This window comes from Harpia harpyja, chromosome 16 (assembly GCF_026419915.1).
Source record: "Harpia harpyja isolate bHarHar1 chromosome 16, bHarHar1 primary haplotype, whole genome shotgun sequence".
Taxonomy (NCBI): domain Eukaryota; kingdom Metazoa; phylum Chordata; class Aves; order Accipitriformes; family Accipitridae; genus Harpia; species Harpia harpyja.
The window spans coordinates 29,174,514-29,198,541 of record NC_068955.1 but is presented as its reverse complement, the minus strand read 5'-3'; the positions used below and the strand labels follow the sequence as shown (position 1 = coordinate 29,198,541).

The following is a 24,028-nucleotide window of genomic DNA, read 5'->3' as shown; positions in this document are numbered from 1 at the left end:
GCAGAGTTAGCACAGGGAGCCTGAGTAACTACCACACTGCTAGAGGCTACGTTTATGTGTGTCCAGGTATATATGGTCAATAAGTAGCCAGAGGATCAGCGCTAAATGTTGGAAGTCTGATTAGTGCTTGAGCAAAGTCCAAGGGCTGAGGTCAGCTCTTTTTAACTATATGATATTTTTTTTTGTTGTTTCTTAACTGACAAAGGCTTGGCTCAGCAGCTACTGTGGAGTTACCATGTGCTCTCATCAGCCCCAAGTAATATTTTTATCTTTTTAATCTAATTTTAACTTTAAAGTTTATCTTCTCTGATTATGTTGTTAGTTTAAGTTAATTTTCATATATATCAACTAATTCGTTCGTTTTGGTTGGGGGGAAATGAGCAAACCACCTTGAGTGTTCAAAAAGGTTTTATTCCCTCTTTCATGTTCATTGTCAAGATTGATTTATTCTTGTTATGAAACTTGCAGCTAGAAATACTCTCCATAACATGACTTAATGCCTTAAACATCTCTTTGAAACTATTGATGTTATTTGATACTATCTGATGTGCACATGCATAGTTTTATGTTTCATTTGCATTTTTATGCAAAGATTTAATTTTTACTTTCAGAGATGACTGAAACATAATGTTGCATTTGCAAAACTGGAACTGTTTTGAATGCAGAAGGGATGAACAGAATATTATCAGGAAATAGCTAGAGATGTATTTGTAGACAACTGTATATCTCTATGGAAAAAGAGGAGAGGGAAAAGAAGAAGGAGGCGTCACCAACACGAGCCTGTGGGAAAAAAATAAGAGTATCCTGTGCCAACTGAAGTTCACGGAGGTTGTGTTCATCCAGGAAAGCCTTATATTGCACTTAATCCTTATTTGGGACTGTGTGTATTCTTTGTCTACTCCTAGATAGAGAATTTATCCATCTGTGCCTTGAGAGATTTCTGAACCAAAGGACTCATGCGACAGATCAGGTGGTGGCAAGAATCTGCATTTATACATATCTAATGTCTTAAATGTGTGTGCAAAAGGAGGACAGAAACTTTCTGAAATCAGAAGATTGTGATTTTGAACAGAAGTCAGGGTATGAGTTCTGTGCTCTAATTTCTCTTGAAATTCTTTGTTGGCTTCTAATGATAACCACTAAGCCATTTTTTTAATTAATATAGATTAAAAGCAAATGTGCCATGTGGCAGCATGAAGTTGCTTGTCATTCCTTTTGGTCAAAGCATGCTGGTGGTTTGGCCTCCAACACCAACATCCAGAGGGTAGAATCAGAGGTGTCTTCCATGCTGTGGCTTAGAGTTTGGGTCCCTTTCTGCAATAGCTTCTGACTGATTCTCGATTTTAGCGACATTCTGCTTCTCTCTCTCACCATGTTTTTATGGGCTGAACTTAGGTTAGCTGGAATGAGCTAAACATGTGACTGGTAAAATAATCATTCTTTCCTGTGAGTCATACAATACGTTTTCCCCTCCCTCCACCACCACGATTCCAGTCATACTTGACCCAGTTATTTTATCTGTCCTACATCATCCCCTCTGTGCTACCAAGTTGTTTTCTCTTGCAGCCATTCTTCTCTTTCCAAGCGATGCATTGTGCTTTCAGCGGTGGGCTTTCATTGTGTCTACCTGTGTCCTTAATGACTTACTGAAACCTGACTTTGTCCAGGAAACATGTTTGAATCTTCAAGTCACTCCCCACATTAGATACGTTCTCCTCTTATTTAATGACATCAGTCTCTAATTTACTCTTAGATTTTCACACCGTTGGAATGAGGGAGCTTGCAATACATGGCGATGCGGTTAAGTTTATTATGGCAATGTATATGTTATCGAATCGTTTAGGAACAAGGGATTATTTTAGAAAGAGAAAAATGAGAGCCAAGGGTAACTTACAACTTGGCTAAGCAAGGCTGGGTGAGATCATGGGAGGAGAACAAAATTTTCTTTGGACATTTTCAGGAATAGTAGTGAATTGTAGCTATAACTTAAGTAGAATGGATTCAAGGGAGACAAGGAAAACATAGAGTGATTATAAGCAAGACCTCTCTGGCACTTGCTGCCTTGTAAACTAGTCTCTGGGAAGTCTGCCCTTTGTGTCTTTACAAATCTATACAAACCAAAGCACAATCACGCATTAGAGGGAAAGTGGTGAGAATAACTAAGGAGGGGTTTTCCAGATGAGTCTTTGTTTATTTCATACTGAAGGCAAGGACTTTCCTCGTAGTTTGTTAGGTGTGCCTGTTAGGATGCAAAATATGAATGCTTGCATTAATCTAACTAGTAATCTGGTTTTTGTTTTTTTTTTCTTTTTGGGAGGGGGGATACGTCTAGCGATTTTGATCCTTTCATCCTATCATCCCTTGTGAAGCTCACTTCATTAAAGTCTCTAAACAAAGATATCCAATGACCGCTCCTTAATTCCAGAGGAATTCACTGAAATAGAGCTGACTTTATCAGTACTAGTTTATGCTAAGTCTCTGATAGCAAAGTGAGACACCATTTCACAGCTCAGCCTTAACAAGATGGCCGCATTCTGCCAACGCTGAAATAGGACAGAGAGAGGAGAGGCTGGTTTAAAATTATTTTCATTTCATTATTACACCGGGGTAAAACAGAAAATAAGGGTTTGGGGGTTGTTCTTGTTTTTCCCTTACAGAGTAGTGATGCAGTGATTAACATTCTAATGTAAAAAGTCAAGTTGAGGTCTCTGCTGTGCCTGACTGGAGCAGGGATCTCAGTTTTGGCCTGCCCTATTTGGGTTGTTTCTTTAAGAATATTTCTCTCTGTCTCTCTTGCCAAATTATTTGCTGGAAATAATATCAACACAAGATACTGAAAGGTGTTAACTGGACTCTTGGCTATTGTGGAGCTATCAGGTCACGGAAGTGGGATGGAAAGAACGAAGGTTGAAGTCCTTGAACTCCCACATCCCCCCCAGATGATTTAACTATGAAAATTAACAAAGGGTCCAAGGGAGTCTTCTTAGTGTTGTGAAGAGTTACTTTTTTAATAAACCAACAGGATATGTAATGATATTTAATCAAGAAATTCCAAACCACCTCTAAAACATTGCTGTAGCAGTAGTAGAACTGGCAGTTTGAGAGTTTTATCTAAAGGTTGCCAAAGGAGGGGGGGGGAGAGAGTGCCTTGAAATCTCTTTTTAACAAAATAAATTTCCGACTGGATTCCCATTACTGCTTTTAAGCTGCTTTTGTGTCACCGCTGTGGTGTTGTGTTTGGTTAGAAGGTAGGCCTACTAAGTTCTCAGGATCTCAAAGAAGGAATGAGTGGTAGCGAACAAGTTGGGCCTATACATGTATTGCATATGAAAAATGGCATTAACAGAAGGAGTTCCCCAAGTAACAGCCATCATCGCGGCAGAGCAGTGATCCCCCTCTGCAGCAGATCTGTCTCCTGCAGTCAAATAGGAGTCATAAAAAGAAAAAAAAAGAAGAAAAAAATCCCATCATGCAAGAATGTATCAAAATGTGTTTTTACAGACAAATTCAGTTCTGATATTTGCCTTCCAATTTGTCCCACACCAAGTTTTTCCTTCTCTAAGCCCACTTGAGGCTTCTTGTGCCAGTTCTGTTGCTTTTGTGCAGCAGGTCCCAGCCTTCGACTTCGAGTTTCCACCTAAATTTGTTTTCCCTTTCCTTTTCTTTTTTTCCACTTGCTCTCCGCATACAGTCTCAGCTTCCCTTCTAGACTTATTGCCCCTGTTCTTCAGGGTCCTCCAGAACCAAATAAAAAATTTATATTGCAAGACAAGGTTTCTCAGGGAAGATCGATATAACTTAATAGTAAAATCATGTATATTGTCTAATGATACTCAGAATTGTTGTGCTATATTTAACTGGGACCAAAGTCTATCCTTAGGTTGGCATGCAGCTTGGAAAACTTCAGGCCAAACAGCTCAATTTTGGCAAAATGATAAATAATTGAAATCATTCCCCCTGCTAATTATTTCATTACTGTAACGCAGCCATCTCTGAAGCTGAGGGTGTAGCCGCAGAGAGAACAAAGATGCGGCACAAAACCCAGCAGGGCTGGGGCTGGGGAAGGAATTACTGGGCAAGGAAGTGTTTTGCAAGTTTTTGCTCTTACAAAAATGCTAGGAAAGGTTAAAGAGTCTTGCAGAGACCCTGGGACCTCAAGACTTCTGCAGGGTAGGGAGTGGAGCGAGGAAACAAGTGCCAGCACCAGTGATACAGACCTCTCAGCAGACAGGGCTAACAGAACTGATCCAGCAAGAAAGCTTTGCTCAGACAGATCTAGCGAGGAAAAAAAAGGTAAAATTGTGCTTTCCTGTTACATTTCATGGCTGGAATGATTAAAAGGTTAAATTCATCTGACAAGGATGGCATGACATTTAAAAGGTTTGCGGCTTTGCCACAGTTGAGCTTTTGTTGTCTCCTACTTTATTCCCATTTTATTCCTTTAAAAAAAAAAAAGAAAAAAGCAGCCTATCTGCTTTTAACTTGTTATCAGTTAAGAAATAGAGAGAGATAATGTAGGTGAGGTTGCATATATTACCAGATCATTTAAACAGCCTGCAGTTCAGTAAGATGGGGGTGGGAGGGGAATGTAGCACCATAGGAGAGGCTCCGCTGAGCTTTGAACTGGATCAGATGCTTGAGGGCAATTAAACACACAAGATTTCCCCCTTTAAACAAAGGCACAGAAGGGAGTCTCCCTGTTTTCTGTGCTGTTAATCATCAAGAGGAGAGAAGAATGTGTAAAGGAAGAAAGAAAAGATGGTGCTGTTTAAAGGAAGGATGTTTAGACCCCAGCAGGATGCCTGCTTGAGTTGCATCTCAATAAATAATAAGCACTTGTTATGCTAATAGTCACTATTTTCAATAACATGATTTGCATACAGATCATATGCATGTTAATTACACTGTGCATATAGCCAATAATGCACATCTTGGGTTTTGTCCTTCGCACTTTCATTTGTAAAATGATGCATCACGATAATGAATATTGCAAAGTTTTTGAGTGCAAATAAATAGCTAATACAATGAACAGCAGCATACCGACCTTGATAGACCCTGAAGATAACCACGCATACCAGAGACACACGTATGGAAGAAGCCCAGGATTAGTGGCACTTCTGGCACTGACAACATCTGTCCTCGCACCTGATTATAATGAAAATAAAATGAAACAAAAGGGTGCGCGAATGCATGATAATGCAATGATGCGTGATAATAATTAACCCCGTGTTGACTAATTACTGGGTGCATGCTGGTGCATATTGCTGTGCCTTAGCACGAAGTTTAGTAGTTTTATACTGACTTCATGCCACTTGGGGGAGGACGGGTGAGACCTGGCTCTGGGGAGAGGTGGAATAGCGTGGGCAGAGTTACTCCCTGAAAAGTTTTCGAACACGTGAATCAGAGCCATGTTTATATTAGATCTGTGCTTTGCATCTTGTGACCGTGGTATTTCTGACCGTTAGGAAGACTGGGCTTTTGGTGAGCTGGATCTGAAGGGCATCTCCACGTATTCTTTTGTCTCTTCCCTCCTTTCCCACGCGTCTTCTGGATGCCTAGCGTTTCTCATTTCATTAGGTCGAATAGAAAGTTCCCACTTGTCCTCCTGACCTACTAACTTAAATGAGTAAGACGAGTAGAAATTGGCCCATTGGATGAGAGTGCCTAGCGGTAGAAATGAGTGACGCCCTATAAAACGTAACGATGTGACAGCTGAGGTTGTGTCATGCTGAATCTGCATTGCATCCAGACCCACTTTAGTATCTTCAGATGTGCATCTGTGAAGCATAATGCAGCACCAGTTCAGGAATCTCTGAACCATGTTTCATAACCCCGTGTAGCTATGCCTTCTGTATTTATAGCTGTACTGATTTTTTCTGATAGGATTTTGACACCACTGAGCTCTGCTTTCAGCTTATTACTTTATAATGAAATAAAAAAAGAAACCAAGCCTATAGTATCTTGGGAAAAGATCTAAGAGTTGTTATCTGGCATTCCAGACTAAATATTTAACATAGTTCATAACGTTTATAATAGAAATATTTACCTGTTAGGAAACTGTAAGAATATAATTTACAAGTTATTACCAGATTAATTTTTCAGGTATCAGATAACGATATTGGATATCAGATAATCTGGGCCCTAGAAGGCACAGATGTTTGGAATTAGTAGTTCGGTTTCAAAAGAAAATAACTGTTAAATGCAATAGCTCACCACATCAATATTCAGTTGTTATGCACCCATTAAACTTTGCTGCTCCTTCTGCAGACCCTCTGCTTCCCAAGCCCCACGCTCTTCTGCACTGTAATTGCAGCAATCCACCGTGTTTACGTTAACCTTCATCCCTGGTGTGGAAACCGTGAACTGGATTTGCCCCGTCGTGTACTAGTTGCAATCTCTGCTTCGAGTAGCTTGCTGTGGGGAGGAAGCCTTACGTTCCTCACCGGTAGGCTCATGGTCGCTACCGTTGTTCTGAGGTAGCTTCTGCCGAGCATCTGTGAAAGGACAGATTTAGGTAGCGTTGAGCTAGCAGAGCCGTTGTTGAGTAGCACGGGCAACCATGGCAAAGCCAATTGGTACGCTGCTGCGGAGTCTAAACGACGTGTCGATTGTCACCTTGTCCTTCTGGTGGAATAAAAGCAGAACATCTCACTCTTAGAGGCTTTCTGGGTTTGCAAGGAGAAGGGTGTTTTCCCTCTAGGCGAATAATTTTTGAGCAATGGAAAATAAGTTTTCGGTTTACTGACCTTGCAGATAAAATGTTGACCTTTTGGTAAGAGCAAGTCTACCGGTTGAAATTTCCTCCTGTCAAGCTTCCATAAAGCTGATATGTTAGCTACCTGAAATGCATGCTGCAATACTTTAATCTGAAGGTTCATTAGTCTTTTCAGGTGACCTACAGATACAATTTTATTAGGGCTAGTGAAGGTCAGAAGTTCACGTGGGCAAGTTGGGATTGCCACAAGTGTTCGTGAGGTAAGGAGTTTCATGGAGGGCATACTTCTCATCAGCTGCAATTTTCAAATACTAGTTTAAATTCAGTGCTTTATCTGACAAGCTTGGGGTTTTCTTACTGCTTAATTAAGAATGTCTACCTCTAAATGAGCAAAAAATATTGACTCCGTAAGAGTTGCGGGCATTATTCACAAAAACATAAAATCTAGAGCCAGGAAAGACTTTTGTTTAAAAGTACGCACTAGCTGTCTTGTAGGTAAGCGGTTTGATTCCATTACCTTTTGTGTTAGGAAGATTATAAATTTAAAGAAAACTTAGTGGTTTTCTTAACGAGGCATAGGTAACAGTGGCAGGGAGGAGAAATGTCTGAAGTTCTATATTGCATTAACTGTCTACTGTGAATTTGGAAATGGCAAATTAGTCTATTTGACAGACAGTACCAGTAAGAATAAGAAAAAAGCAATTCACGTGGGAAAGCGTGCTCGAAAGAGTGGAAAGATTTTGCAAGGTAATCTGAGGGAGGCATGTCTTTTGGCTCGGATACGATCTTTGGAACATCCTTGTGGTGTAAGGGTGAAGTAGATCCCTTTGTTTTATTAGAAAAATGCAGATGGACTCTCAAAATAAAGGAAAATTAATTTTTGTTGAAGTTGAGAGTTTGCATCTTTGTTCTTTGCTCATTACTCGGTTGAAGTTTTTGTGTGGTTTGAATGTTTATAGACTCAGTAATACAGAGGATTTGCAAACATTAAAGATCAAGCTATAATGATGCTAGCTCGATTTAATAGTTCTACGTTAATTAGGATAAATGAGCTTACTTTTCTAGTGGGATGTATTAGCTTTTTAACAGCCACAGCAACAATAAACAACAATAAATGCAGAGATATATCTGATTAGGGGGAGGCTGAAGCAATTAAGATGGGCAAACTCTATTGATCATAACTGAACCGCATTTGACTAAGATACATGTAGTTGACAGCAGTGCTTTTACAGTGGGTGCCATGAGGATGATTGACGACTGCAATGAGACGATTAATGATGGCTATTGATTAAGCACTAATGATTTTAGTATTTTGTTGGGGGCGCATGGGAGGGTAAATCAAGTTCTATAGGACTTTTCAAAACCATACTACAACTACCGGTAGAGCTGCTTATTCAACCAGAAGTATCTATATGTGTAGTTCTGTAGATACTACGCTTGGCATATCCTTCTTGGGCCTGAATGCGTCCTGTGACATAGTCCCCTGGTCCTGCTGGCTGAAACAGAATCTGTAATTCAAATTTTATCTTTTTCTGAGCTGTTCTCTACCTCATTGGCCATAAAGAACTTTGCTCCTAGACTCTAGATTTGTATAGCTTCTTTCGTATCTGATGTTTCTGTTCTCTACTATATTGCTTGTTGACAAAGATGTGTTAGAAAGCTCCGAAAACAAACTGTAAATCACACAAGGACATCTGTCATATATTCATCCCAAAGCATTTTTTCAGGGTCCTGAGAAGAAAGCAATCGTGCCAGCTACGCTATTTTTACAACTTCGTATGTTAGGGATCAAGCTGTGATCAAAATCTTTACGGTTGCAGAAGACAAGAAAGTCTTATAACAATGTAGAAGTAAACTGTTATTCTCTTCAGCAGTTTAGATGGGAAGAATTAAATTTTTCTCCTTGGTCAGTGGCGTGTGTGTTAAAATCTGTGATTGGCAGTGTTGTGTTCTTTGGAAAGAGGACTGGTTTTTATGGTTTGGAGAAGGACACAAAGAAAACTGCATTTAAAACAACGGGAATGATATTTCATTCCTATGTTTCACTACATTAACTGTTTGGATTTTAAGATCAGATTTTTTCCATTTTGTATAGACTGTTCTTACCAACAAGCTATTTGCCCTGTTATATCTATTTTTGTTTGATTATTTGCTGTATCTGGAAAAAATTAGATAGCATAGAAAACATAGATATGAAAGCATATACATGTGTATGTAGTAAATACATTGACAGCATTTCTCACTGGAGGAGTTTGAGACTTGGTAACGTGTTTAAATTTAGAAACAAAAGTTTGGATCATCTGAGTATAACCCCTGGATTTAGCGTTCATTTGGAATTCCTCTCGGATAATAGCGTGCGATCTGCATTGCTGCTCAGCATCCTCCGTTTTTATTGGATTATCTCCAGTTGCCTGCCTTTTTCTTCCTCCACTGCCACTAGAAAGTAGCCGTTTGTGTTTATTCACTCTGATATGCTTATTCGTTTGAAGTGGGTGTAGTGAAAAGTATGCCTCACACTTGTGTCAACACAAGTGCTCCCTGTAGGCTAGTGGCATTTTTTAAACAATCTTTGAAGCAAATATAAAATGTTATAAAACCATTTTTTATCATACATTACACATACATAAATAGTCTGCTGTTCTCCATCAGGCATGCATGTCACCTTGTCAGAGGAAGCTGTGGTTTTCTTTAACGGTCGGTCAATGAAAAGAAATTCCTAGGAGTTAGATGCTAAGTCTGTCTCATGCTATTTTCCTAGTGCGTTATCAATGCAATAATCGTGAATCTTATTCCAAATCATTAATCTTATCCCATATTTGGCTTTTCTGCGTATGCACAGTCTTTTCACGGCTGAAATCCCTACTCTTCAAGTCAGGTGAAATTTTGCCGTTGACTTAAGTGGCGAGGGACTTGCCGGGGGACTAGAAAAATCTCACCATCTTTCCCTAAATCTGTGAGTGGCCAGTTCCTGTGCCTTGCATATGTATCCATGCAGGAGCGCACACTGATGATTCCCTTTTACTTTCTTCTGTAGGATACTACCTGTATGAGTAATTTTAACAAAATCCTAAAGTTTTCCACGCTTCATGCGTTCACTTCTAAAAATCAGTAAATCCAGACAGCACCACCATAATATAATTGTCTGCTCTCAGGGAAGTCTCTAAGGCAAGAGAGGACTTTTACCATCGAGGTTTAAGAATGTGAAGAAGAGTATTTCACAGCACATATCTCTCATCAGTCTGCAAACTTAGTGCCTCTTTTGTTCAGCAGATTGAGGGGAATTAAAAAACGCATCTTCATTTTTCCAGACCCGCTTCTGCTGGTTCCCAGGCTCCCTTTGGAACCACAATGAAAAGCCACAACTTCACAGGGTTGTAGCAGCGAGGGTCTATTTGCTACCATTTCTCTTAATTGTGGGTTTATATTGCTTCCAATGTTCCTCTGGAGTTAATTAGAAATACCTTCCCAGGATTGGCAATTACATATGAATACAAGAAGTTGGTTTGTTTGTTTTTTTTTTTCTAAATTTACTTTAACAGAAAACATAGTTTGTTTAGGTTGATACATGGAATTGTAGCCCTATAGTGTGATTCATAACAGTTGTAATGGTGCAGCAGTCTGGTTTTATTTTCTCATGCATATATTTAATCAATAGAAGTACTTTAAAAATGTATATTTTTGTTTAATGTGCTCAAGTTAGAAGCATAGAAGTGTGTTCAAAAGCATGTTTGAGTCTGCTCAGAGTATGTTTTGGCTTTACAAATATATTTTTCCTCAATTAAATAAACTTAGCGTTCTTTAGGAGGAAAGAAAGAAAAAGAAGGCTTAAGAAATTACTGTTGAGATTATTTTAAGTCATCAGTTTACCCCGTTGTAGTGGAGTCTCTTCCCGGGTGAAATGTGGCAGACACTTCATACCACACGTTATAAAACAGCTTACACAGACTGGGAAGCGCAGTGTCTGTACAGTCTATGCTGCTTGCGTTACTTTTATAATCATTGCAGTCATCAAATGCAGACGTTTTATAAGCTCCTAACTGATGTATCTCAGCTAATGAGAAAAAAAATACAAAGGAAATTAACGTATTGCCGTAAACCCCCAATTTTCAGGCATTTTGGTGTTCTCTAAGGGAGAGTTTGAAATGCAGCAAGATTTGTGCTGCTTTAACCTAGAACGCAAACCCGTAATTACGGTTTTGGGCCTTTTCAAATAAGAATCAAACCGCACATTTCTTTGATAAGTCTTTTTTTGTTGCCTACAGTTTTAGCTGAGTTCAGACCACGAACGTGATTCTTACTGAGGTTAATGGGAATAGCACACGAGTGTGGGGAGAAAGAACAAGCGATTGGAGGTGCAATGATTTTATTACGCCAAGTATTAGGACACTTTGCAGCCTTTTCTAAGCAGCTGTTCTTTAGGTAAATTAATACCTGGGGTCTTTTTACTTCTCCCCAACTTAAACTACCATAAAAGAACTTAATGTAAAGCTGTTTGTAGCTTATCTCACCCGATTGCTATGCGAAACTTCTAACACAAACACTTTTATAAACTGCAGCCATAACACACTAATCTTCTGAACTTCCTGACCCATAAAACTATGATTATTGCTACATGTAAAATTCATCTGGAAATATCCCTCTGTATTTAGTGTTATGGGTATTATGTTGCAAAATCCCTCCTCCTTTGCAGTGTAAGGGCTGCCAGGAAAGCGAAGGACAATGGGGCTGTAGATTGGTGTACAGAGAGTAATGCTGTACCTTCATCTTGTGATTTTGGTTTTATTTGGAGCTGGTGATTCAACAGATGGGATGCTCAGATCCTTTTTTTTTTCCCTAGGTTACAATTTCAGATTTGATTATTCTTGGACTCAGAATATTTCTGGCTGTTCTTATTTACCATTAAGTTACAAGTCAGTCGCTAATTTCCTATACAGCTCTGTGAGCAGATAATTAAGAAACATCATGTTTGAGGGAGCTATTTTGATGAAGACAGGAAGGATGTTAGAGATTAGAGGAAGCTTTGCTGTTCCAGTTGTAATTCTTTTAAGTATCTGTAATATCTGAGAATTATCTCTAGTAACTGTTCGGTGATTAAAGTAATGAATGAGGAGCAGTTTACGGGATTTGTTAATAAAGGATACCAGTTAAACTCAGCAGAGGCAAGAAGGGATTAATAATAGTCCTTGAGTATCCTCACCCTCACTTTCGTTACGGATAACACATACTTTTGTTTTTAAAAAGCTGTGTGATTCTTGTCTAATCTCCAGCAAAGGTAATGACATCTGCAGCTTTGCATTTATACACATGCACATCACGAGGGGGGTGGGTTGGCTGCACTCTAGGGTGCAGACGTACCAAAAAGCAGAAGAGTCATGTTTCTATCTTTTATTCACCACCAGACTAACTTAGTATAGATAATCATCCAGTTGAAAAAAAAAAAAAGCAAAACAAAAAACCAAAAAACAACGGCCTTTTTTATTTTAAAACACAAACATTTGTGTTAAATGATGCTTTTCCCAAGCCGCTTTTATTATTAGTGTTGTTCTAAATTGCAAGTTGTCACATCCACCAGCCTCTAAATTACCAGTCCTCTGTGTTGCTATAGTAACACCGTGGCCGCTAAAATATAGACTCCGGCGTAGAAAGGCAAGCTGAGACTGCGACTCATTTATTTGAAGGTTTTGGCAGCAGAGTAGCTCCACCAAGTCTTTCTTTTATAACCTTTGAATACTGCATTTTAACTCTTTAAACCAAAAATACGGTGTTGTGTGAAAAGATGTGTTTTATTTAAGATAGGGTACCCAAGCTGAACAGAGTTAATAAATACATGGGTATAGTTGACTTCGGACTACTCTTTCCTTCTCTTCTCTTTGGTTTTGGGCCGAACGATTGATGGTTTTCTTGAGGTGAGGCTAAGACGACAGCGCGGTATTGTCTTCTCCACTTCCTCCATCTGAAGAGCTGCCTATCTCCTTTTCATGACGGGATCCCTCATCTGTAACCTGGACAACCAGGGAAATCTACCCTGGTTGGATTAGAAATGTAGTTTCTTGCTTAGTGAACAAATCTCTCTGTAATAACGGGAATGGACTTGCGTATTCCCACTTGGCTGGAAGTCAGTGTGTTGGTCAATGCTGGTAACTTGTGTCAGCTACAGCAAGACTCAGTGTTTTGTGTGTCCCCATTTAAATAACAAAATGAGATAAATACTCTGGGCTCTATCTTGAATTTAATCCCTTCTCCTTGTGCATGTTACTGTAATTTCATGAGCTCAGACTTCTTTTCCCGATCCGTTTTCTCCATTTTGCGGTCCAATTCCCTGACTTTCAACTGTTTGTCAGGTTCATCTTATCTCCTCACCGTGGCTTTACATCTGATAGATGTCCGTCTTCAGCCTCAGAACACCCTCCCAGACCTCACCCCTGACCTCGGTTTCCCCATTCCAACTCCTTGTCCCCAGACTCTTCACGCATCTACTTGTAGCTTTTCTCCCACCGGCTCCGTTCTGCTCACAGTGACCTTGAACCAGTCTCTTGGTTCTTCATCCACCCATGGGCAGCCTGACCTCTCGCAATAGTCTTCTTCTCCAAGCTCCGGTGCTGCCTTCCGTGCCCACCTAGTCAAGGCTATCCCACACCGCTGTGTTTTCCATCGTCTATGTTATTATTACCATGCCTGTTGTATTTCTCTTTTTGGGGGTACTTGTATCGTTTGCTGCTCTGTGCCCGTTAGCGCACAGGATGCTCCATGAGTGAGGAGTCCATATGGGCTAGATGTGACCAGCTTTCCAGTTCTCACTGTCGTACAGGTTTTCTAATGTTTACAGGTTACGTTCGTGCAGCAGCTAGCGTAAGGGTAGTTAGTGCCTCTAAGCACCGCTACCCACCGTAAAGAGAGCTGGTGTAATTTCCCATATTAGAATAAAAAAAAAAATCCCACGTGTACGGCAGAATGCAGAGGTCTGGGAAGAATCCTGTCAGAAAGTATTTATATTAGGCTAAAATAGGAGTTTTGAATGCTGACCACCATAAATGTTTATCAGCCAAATACGTATAAATACCCATCTCTGTTCTACTTGAAATAAAGGGAAGTAATAAGCCCCTTACTTTACAACTGTAAGTAAGGATTAATGTGTTTAATCCCTACTTGGATAAATCTTACATATCTTGTCCCTGTTTCATAAGGTCTTTATTGGGGAATACCAGTGGATAAATTGCTATTTTCAGTACCATTTGTATTGAAAATGTTTTTCTACCTCCCCCCAAAAAAGAATTTTATATTTTACCGGTATTCCAAATATTTTATGTTAGAACATTTGGGCTACGTCTCCTGCTACATTCTCATAAAACTTTAGTTGTTTCAGCAGTCACGTTGTTGAATCCCTCTATAAAAGCAGAGTAGGAAATGTGCTTTTAGAGATTGTAGTCTTTTAGCTGAGATCAAATACTGTCATTTAGTACCTTCAAGTACAGGGTTGCTGACATGAGCTTTTACTTCACACGATACGGTATGTGATCTGGAGGCACCCGGTCTGTCTGCTTCACTGCCATCAGGTTACAGCTTTTCACAGATGACCTAGTCCCAGCAGAAAGTCTTGACCTCTCACTTTTTCAGCACTTCAGAGGTTAATTTTGTTGAGGGATCAGATTTCTTTCTAGGGGAAGTTTCTGATGATCACCTTCCAGCTAGGCTTTACTTTCCAGTGTCTTTCAGAGCTGCTGAATGTTGAGGGCTCTGTTGGAAAACAGCCTTGCTCCAAATTTTTTTCAGGTCTCTTCCTAGATAGTCAAGTTAGAAGCTGTTTTATTTAGGGGGGTGTTGGATGGTAGCCTAATGAAGGTATCAACCTGCAAAATAAATCTAAGCCCCTTTGCTGGAATTCTTCATGGGCAACAAGGTGGAGAAGTGCTTTGGCCTGGGAATATTGCAAGGTAAGAGATTTTCTGCACTTTTGGAAGCATGGAAGTATGTTGTGTTATGCCTTTGTGGAATTAGGTTTAGCTTTGTAAATGCTGGCAGCAACGGAAACACCTTAGATGATGGAGTAAATGTGAGAAGTTTTCTCCCTGCACTATTTCATTTGAATCGCTGTATGCTACATGAAATCAGTATATTTGTAGTAGATTACAGATATTTGACTAACATAATAGGAAATTCCCCGCGTGAGAACTGAGAGCTATTACTGTATTTGTTTTTTCTGGCTGAACTTCAGGATTCTGTGAGGTTTATCGATAATTACTAGCGTCTCACAGGTTGCGATCGAACCGGCTATCTTTCCACTAGTGTTACAGGCTTTTCGCCTCAGAAAACTATGGGGCTTTGTTCTATTTTAGCACTCTAAGTTTGCTTTCTGTGCAAAGGAGGAACCTCTATGGGAATGAGCTCACTGTGAAGGGAAACAAAGGCGTGCGTGAGGCTGTTTCAGGCCAAATCACAGCCCAGAGTGCACTTGCTTTTTAGGACATAATATGCAGTTCTTGTTCTCACTCCTGTGCAGATTTCTGTCGGCTTCCTGATTTGTCTGAGTGAAGTTAGAAGATCTTTTTCCTTTTACAGTTTCTTTCAAATAAGCCTAATTTTAAAGGCTGGCATAAACCAGGAGTTACAGGTACTACTTAGGATATTGCAGTTCTGCTAGGAAAAAAACAGCTTTCAGAAGTGGTAGTAGCTGACATCTTCCGCACATCCCCGTATCACAAAGAATAAAGTATTTCACTTGATTATGTTTCTGTCTGTTCTGTAAATCACTGGCAAGATAACGGTGGGTGTTTTTCAGTGGTTTGGCTTCCTGAGGGACAGTGCTGTGCCCTGCGATCAAATTAACACCTTTTATTGCCAAGTTCAGCTTTATTTTAAGACGTATGTCAGCAGGCTGTAATGCGTTCGGAAAGACAAATTTTGTGGGTTTCTCCTTTTTTTTCTGCTGGGAGAAGAGTGTGCAAGCGTATGCATTATCTTTGTCTCCGTGTCCTTAGCTGCAGCTGATACTGCTGTGTGAGAGAGGAGCAGTTGTCATGTGTGAAATCTGTGTTTTGCTGTGCACAGGTTTTTGCCTTGATCAGTTTATGTAGAAGTTTACAGTGTATTCTGAGTGAGGAAGAACTTCAACGGTGACTGAGAATTGCTTCGAGTCTTCATGCATATATATATGACTTCTTTATTTTGTGCCTGCATGTTTCTTGCTTGGGGTTGCAGCCCACAGACCTTAAAAGTTTTGCATTGGTGTCACTAGTGGAGTTATGGTGTCAGGAGGGATTAAAACCAGACTGGGAAGCAAAGGAGCCATATTCTACCTGCCAGCTGCTGGAGGTTTTGGCTCTGTGGGTGTGTTTAGTAGCCACCTTTCCCTGGGCGAGGCTGCCCAGTGGTCCCAGTTGACCATTTGTGCTGGGGGAGCGGGTGGGCAAGTGGCCCTGGCCGTGGGGCAAGCGGCCGCAGGGGCAGGTGGGTCCAGCCCCGCGAGTCTTTCAGAAGCGCACCCAGCAGCAGGGAATTTCAATGCATCTTGCGCAGTTTTGTTTCCACACTACCCTTCATTCCTTTCCTTCCGTGTTTTAGTTACGTCAGTCCTGTAAGAATTTAGCTCCTCTATTCTTTTTCTTCTTGTGTTTAAGCCCGTTTTTATTGTGTATTGGAGCCTTTCGTGAAGCAGGCTGCCAGGTACCGGTAAGTGCTGGTGAGCTGCTGAGCTCTCACCAGTTCAGTCCAGTGCTGGAGGAGCGTGCAGGTGGGAGATGGGTGTCAGAAACCATGTCAGTGTTTTCAGTGAGTGCCGCCCCTTCTTTAAGTCGTAACTTTAAATAGTGCCTTTGTACGAGGAGGTGACGTGATCCCGAAGGTCTCTGCTTTTGGGGGAGAAGAAAGTATAAACTGGGAAGTAAGGCAGGGGAAAGAAAGAGGCACAATCGGGTGTTTGGTTGTCATAACTCTCCATCCTCTGGGCAGGGCACCTTCTCCGCCTGCCTGGAGGGAGGGAGGTGTTTGGGCTGGGGCCTGGCCAAGAGGGAGGAGAAGGCATATGGCAGTGGTGATCCACACCTCCATCCTTGCCAGGGAACTCCTCCCCGGTCCCTCGCTCCAGGGCCAGCGCAGGGAGCTGAGGCGGTCTGTTGCAGCATCCCCGGCGGCTTTGGCTCGACCGCGGTAGATTTGTTCAGTCCCATCCGTGTCACATGCAGGCTGTATGGTTTACGGGGATTTGTTTTCTGGAGAGCACCTTGTACGTAAACAAGGATTTCTGACTTGTACTAGAAGACTTTTCTCAGCACTTCTTACTGTCTTGGAAACAAAGGCATAACAAACAAAGCATCTTTTTTTACGTAGTAACAACCAAGATTTAACGCTGGCCTTATAGTGATAGGAAGACACTGATTTTCTTTCTAGCTTTCACTGGTGCAAATCAGTTGGAGTCAATAGAGTCACACCGAAGCGATCAGGGATGAGTATCGATCCCATGGCCTTCAAAGAAGGGAGGCGAGGGTGCCACTGGCCGCAGGGGTCCTCTGCGCACCCAGCGTAGGGCAGGTCTATAAACTGCTTTATAAACTCAGTAAGTCTTCAGACAGAACAGTAAATGGGGAACACCAAAAATACGGTTTCTAGGTCGTGAGTCCAGGAAAAAGGGGTTGGTAGCTGGTCGGAGCACTCTACACTAAATTTTTCAGACCTAGCTGGGAGTTTGTGTTCTTCCAGCACTTGGGTCAAAGGCGATGCCTTGCTCTGGTTTCTCGCCTCCCCCCGAGGCTGTGCAATGCCAGAGGAACCATTGTCGTGAACAACGGCCAAAAAAACGAGTTCCACCAGTCAACCTTTTTGCAACTGAATAGAGTTGTGCTGGCTGCTGCATTTAGTGACTCTAGACAGTGAAGGACTGAAGGGTCTCTGAGCAAAACGTGTGCAGGTGGAGAAGGTGCCAGTGGAATTTCTGCTTTAGAGCAGGAGACGATGAGTTTCGTAGAAAGTCCGATTGCGTTCATGAAGCTTTAGAGTGTTTCAAAGGGTAAACTGCCTGAGATTAGCTAGGTTTAGCAGCTCCTATGTGTGTGTGCTCAGCTGTGTTCACTTCAAGTTTGACAATGGCTTGGTCAAATTCCTGGTCAGGTTTTAAGGGACAAAATAAAATCCAGTGTTATTTTTATAAGGTTATTAGCACTGATATAAAAAGATTAAATGAGAAGAGCATGTGCAGTTTCCTAGCTTCTACAAATCTTTCCTTACGCACCGTTTTTCAACACTAGTTGATACTTTTCTTCTGTGAGTTATTCTCTTTTACAAATAGGTATTTTAAATGTAAATCCTGAAACTTTATCTTGGATGAATTCTAAACAGAGTTTGACAGAGAGCTGCATTTCAGCTTGTTGGCGGTAAACCGAATAGTCACTGAACATGAAAACGGTCTGAATAGCTCACAGCACACTTACAGCAGTTTAACTCTGCACCAAAAAATGTCATTAAAAGGATTAGATTCTGCTCCAGAAAGAACAGCTGGAAGTGGTCTGTATTCATTTTGCCTGGGTTACTTTTCACTTTTTCATGGTCTGGCTTTACAAAGTGTTTCAAGGTAACGGTCCTGTCCCTGGGCTCCACCTTTTGGTTAGAAACAAACTGGTTTATTTTAAAATATCTGTAATGAGATGTAATAAGAAGAGAGTAACTGAAGACATGGAGAAGGGGGGTGAATAATAACCACGTAAAACACGTTAATTAAATTCACTTCTCTTGAAGTAGATTTCCATCCATTCTTTTGCGAACAGTTACTTGTCACCTTGCGTAACAATTTGAAAGGAAAACCATGCAAGGGTCTGTATATGGTTTTTGGATTTCTGACACAGTGATGTCAGTATTGTAGGAAATCCCAGAAGAAAACAGTGGAAATCGCAGTATTTCGTATCTCGCTTTATAGCACATTTACATTTTTCTGGCTTTTTTATTTTTCTATTTAATTCTTTGAAGATGCTGTGAAGTTTCAATCATTTTACACCTTGACCTTTTTTTTTTTTTGTTGGGTTTTATTTGTTCTCCTATCAACTCATAAATAGTTAAATTTTTAGGTAGAAGAGGATAATTACCATGTTTCCACTTGAACTATTGTAGAGCCCCAAGGTCCTGTCTTGGACAAATGTATTTTTCAGCAGCTCATTGTAATTTTGGTTTTGACTGAAGATCCAGCAAAGTTAAAATCCACACCCATCCGTAGAGAAGGGTGCATTTTCCGCCTTTAACAATAGCTTTATTTAGTAGTGGTTTAATGACTCCTTTGCTTTGGACTTGAAAAGGGGGAAGATTTCTGCAGCAAGGGGGGCTGTCCTGGGGTTTGCAGGATGGTTTCGTGTGCTGTGCTGTCCAAGTTGACGAAGAAGAGCCAATTCCGTTGATGATGATTATGCAAGATGGAAAAGTGCTGATAGACTGTGGAAAAATACAAGTCTGAGCCTAACCGCTTTGCAAACCTGTTTCAAAAAGCAGCTTTGAAGGGTTGACCTGGTGCTGTATGTGGGCAATCTATGGTAGCAACGTTGTTCGTCGCATTAGGGCGAGCAGGCTGAGAAGGGGAGGGAGAGGAGGGTGCTTCGGGTGCTCAGTTTCATAGAGAGCAGGAGGCAGCTTTGTGGGAGTTTTTAAGTGATGGCGGTGATGGTTTTTAAGTGGGTGGTTGTGTAATTTTCATATAGAATACACTTTTAACATTTTTTTTTGTAATTTTCAGTAATCAAAGTAAAGTTTCAGGTGATTGATCAAATAGAGAAAGGAAAGCCCAAACATTTCAGCTTCAGGTTATGGTTGAGTAGACTTTTGCTGACATCAGAAATTATTAATTGCACCAGCTAAATTACAAAGATGTTATCTTGGCTCTGGGAGCCAAGAACAGTGTAATTAGGGCTGTTAGATTCCCCATTCTGCTTCCTTGCTTTTGACTTTAACCATCGAGGCATTGGATCAAGGTAAAAGTGAACTAATTTATGTGGAGGGCTTGGGGTTGTTTCAAGAGCAACGTGAAATAGAGATACCTCAATTTGTTAACAGATGCTGTCCTCTCGAGAAGCTGCAATCTTCACCCATGTGCAGATACAGACACGGAGTGGCGTGTCCTATATTGTTAGATATTACACCACATACGGTGTCGTGGGCTTCTTGGGGGGAAGAGCTTTTAGTGTAATGCATCGTTGACAGCAGGGTAAACAGTATATGTGCTTTAATTGCGTTACTTTTTTAGCAGACTATGTTGTACGCTCTTAAAATTGCTTGCGCTGGCATCTAAGTTACAGGCTTCAGTGAATTCTACACGCATCTCACTTCCATTAAAACTGTCCCTAGCGTTACTCCAAATGACAGTGTCAATAATGGTTTATGTGGGTTTTCAAAATTATTTTCTATTTCTTAGGATGTTGTGTTTTCTTGTTCTCTTACATTCTATTGTTTTTCTAGCTAGAGACTGACCGCTCCCACCCCGCTACCGAAGTGGTTTTTCTAAACAAAGCTAAACCTGAGATTTCTAGTTTTAGCTGACACAGCACCTTACCTTGTCAGAACAGCCGCGTGCATCGGTATCATGGCTTGGTGTCATCAGCGCGCCTACAAGAGCTGTGTTGCTTAGCTTCTGGCAGCCAAAATGCTAGACCTCTATCTTTGGACCTCAGAATAGCTAATCTATTTTTATTTAGTAACAGATTAGTAAACCTGAAAATACAGAGTTTGTGTTGTTCATACTTTCCATCAGAACATAAAAGACTAAAAGGCCGGGATATATTTAAGGGGAAGCCACAACCATCAATGTATTCAGGTGCATGTTTCTACCTTTGTCCTCAGGCACGTGTCCCAGTTCAGAAGGGCACTCAAATGTTTCCATAATGCCTTAGATTGCCCAACCGAAGTCAACAGGACTGGCTGATGCCAGTAAAACTACTTATGATTAACATTAGATGCATTCTTTACATGCTGATGAGCTGGGGCCTGTGATAGTTTAAGAATGGCTAATGGTTGGAAAGGTAATGTTTCTGTACATTACAGATGGAACCGAGTCACACACAAGAACATTATTGCATTGGGGGGGTGGGCTTTGCCATATCTCCATAAGAAGGAAATTAAACTGTTAAACATGGATAACATTGGCATTGCTGATATTATTTTTAGTGGGATTTTATTATAGGTTCAGAAATAGAAAAGATGTTAGTTGCTACACAAAACTTTGGAAAATCAGGAGCGTATTCTTTTATGCAGTTATTTTAATAACTGTTTTGTAACCTTATTTATAGACTTATAAAATCTAGGAATTCTAATTGATTTCTGTTACATGTTTTGAAATAGAGGTAAATATCAGTTATAGGGCCTGTTTTTAAAAACTGAAATGTAGAAGTAATATAACTTTCAATATTTTGCATTATAATATTTAACTGCCTACTCTAAAAAAAAAAAGGGTGCTTCGGAGAAGTCTTTCAGTTCTTTTCCAAGTTTTCAATTTCTCCATACTAGGCACTGGGGGGAAAAAAATATTTCCCCCCGCCAGTCACATCCCATGGATTTCTTTGTAAGGTCAGCACATCTTTCATTTAGTTATGCTGAGGAGGACTTTGGAAGATAGCAGAGAAAACTGTTGTGTCGAATCTGGCTGGCTGGCTTGCTCAGACTCAGTGGGTCTCACATTGTGTAGGGAGTTTCATTTTAACATGTACTTCTGTTTTGTATTACAGCGGATTCCTCCTTAAAAATATCCAGGTGAAGGCAAATCTAGGAAAAAAAATGACATCTTTCCTTTAAATTGTAGCATCACCACCACTGTGGACTATAGCTATATCAGGAGAGCTGGAGTGTCTGTGAATTTACCAAATAGTGTTTGGAAAATCCTTCTGCAAAGCCAGGGCCCTGCCTGTAACTGGGACGCTCCTGGAAGTCAATCAGAACTGGCAGGAGTGTGTTTTTATACGTTGGAGGACACCAGACGAAGGGCCACCTCAAGGCTCCACGAATCGCAGGCTGCAGCAGGGGCCAGCGGTTGGTCCCGGTGTCGGTCCCTGTCCCTCCCTGTCCTCTGCCAGCAGAGCAGCCTGGCTGAGCGCTCCCAAATTTCCTGAAGGCAAAATTAATCCGGCGTGCCGAAACTGTTGATCTGAGCTTCCTAGCTGGCCTCGTCTGCAGCGATACGGGGAGAACTGGCACAAATGACCGTGCTGGCAGATTGATGAGGACCGTAAGTGGGAACAAAGCGGTAGCAAAGAGCAGCTGCGAGCGATAACCCTTTCTGCGGGCGCGCAGGGGAGTGCTTCCCCGTGGCCACTACTGCTCATGCGGTTCAGCAAATTGTGCTGCTGGTTCAGCTGTGCTCAATTCCCTGAAAGGCCTTAGGTAGATGCGGGTGAAGAAAATACTCCCAAGTAAGCAAAAAGCAGTTAAAAATTATGAAAGCATCATTAAAACCCATACGGGTAGCTGTTTTGTAGCGCTAAGCGAGAAAAAAGAAATGCTTTTCGTTTCAAAGTTGCCAAAGGTTATACAGTGAGGCTATATAGTAAATCAGTGGTGGAGCTATGAATAAAATTCAAGAAACCGGACATAAATTGCCTTTCTTTACATAGTTCAATTACACAACACGCAGTTCCATTTTAAATGCATATGTCAAATGTGCGGTGTATCAATTTGTGACTGGCTTTCACTCTCTGACCAAAAACCTCACTGCAATCTCTTTGTTACAAGTTTGTAAAGCAAACAGAAATGCAATAGGGAAGAGAGTCTGGAGCTCCCAAAATCTGAGGCTGTGGTCGTAAATAGCTAGAGAACTGCCGGGAGATAAGCTCTCACCATTAGCTTTCGCAAATGGTCTGTGAAATATGTATTTATGCATTTCCAGCAGTAGTTATCCATCAGTGGACTGAAATGTCTTCACAGAGCTACTTACAGGACAGTGTTTCAATCCCAGCTTTATCGTTCTTGGAGATGGAGCCCTTGTAAACCAGTTCATAAATCTCTTCCTTAAGCAGCTTATTTTTACGGGCATTTTAGGAGTGGAGCATCTGGCTTGACTTTTGGATCGTTTTGATTCTGTCTGTTCTAACACTCAAATCGCTTCAGGCGTGGACGTTCTTTGTTGGTGCTTTCTGTGTCCTAAACCTCCAGTTATGCGTTTCTCATTTACTAGAAAACGTTGAAGCTCTCACATGCTGGAAGAAGGTAGTCCTGAACAGCAAGCTGTTAACAGATCTCCTTGAAAAGGATGTGTGGTAGAGCTCAGGAGGGTTATGTACCATCCGAACAACTAAACTTTCAATTACTAGAAATTTCCGAGACCGGTGATGCTGTCGATGGTAGATCCAGGTCGTCGCCCAGGTCTATGTAACAACCAGGTACAAAAGATTGCTTCAGGGTAAATTTTTTCCTTGTGTTTAAGCTCCATCTCTGCGTTACGGCTTAGCGAGTCAGTGCCGTGCCTACCTGGAGATGCCGCCTTACCACCACCTTCCCCTGCTCTGGGACTGCAGGGATAAATTTCAAGGGTCACTTGAAAGTTTGTCTACTCGTACAGACTTTTGGTTGAGTCAGGAAGAGTTGCATCATTGGTGCTATTGGCTTAATGATGGTATACGTTAGGCTTTGTGGCAACCATATAGTGGATGAGCTGTATGAATTTAGACTTGAAGTGCAAAGAAGATAACTTAGGGAAACGAGCAGACCGTTTTCATTTGGCAACCGCAAGTAGGACAAGGCATGTAGAAATAATACTTTTCCTTTTGAATGATGTTCTGTATTTTGACCCTTGTTTTCTACCTTTGTTGTGCTTTTTCTCCAGCTGGGATGACAGCAGCTCTGTCAGCAGTGGGATCAGTGACACCATAGATAATCTCAGTACCGATGACATTAACACTAGCTCCTCTATCAGCTCCTATGCCAACACACCTGCCTCCTCCCGCAAAAACTTAGATGCACAGGTAAGATTTCTGGCTTAGACAAGCAACATTGATATTTATTATTTTCTCTGTGCAATACGTACAATTGTTTTAGGTTGGATGAACTTGCACACGCAGAGAGCCTTCATTACGGACAGTATCACTGAAAAGGCAATGTCGAGCAGTAGTAACCGCCTTATCGTATGTGGCAATTAGGAATATTTCCTCTATGCGTGGAATCCGTGGCATCTCTGCTGCGGTGGTGTGGCAACAAATGGCTTCTGCCTACCTAGCCGCGCTGCTGTACAGAAAACATGCATCAGTGGGTGGGATATTTTATTTGTTTTTTTTAGCTCTAGAAAAGGTATTATGTTTTTTCTTAAATAGTAGAATTTAATTAAGTCAACATGAAAGTTTGAAGATTATTTACACTTCCATC

The 24,028-nt window shown here is 41.1% G+C and overlaps 1 protein-coding gene across 9 annotated transcripts in view; it reads left to right on the top strand.

The window, feature by feature from the left end:
- NAV2 (neuron navigator 2) overlaps positions 1 to 24,028 on the top strand; it is a 427,333-nt gene that overhangs the window by 347,382 nt on the left and 55,923 nt on the right. For 8 of the 9 annotated variants that reach the window (XM_052811153.1, XM_052811152.1, XM_052811147.1 and 5 more), the window contains one exon: positions 23,493 to 23,631. In XM_052811153.1, coding sequence (XP_052667113.1) covers positions 23,493 to 23,631 — 139 coding nt within the window. Of the gene's footprint in view, positions 1 to 14,408; positions 14,647 to 23,492; positions 23,632 to 24,028 lie in introns of those variants that run through there. The other variant, XM_052811156.1, reaches the window with a different exon arrangement.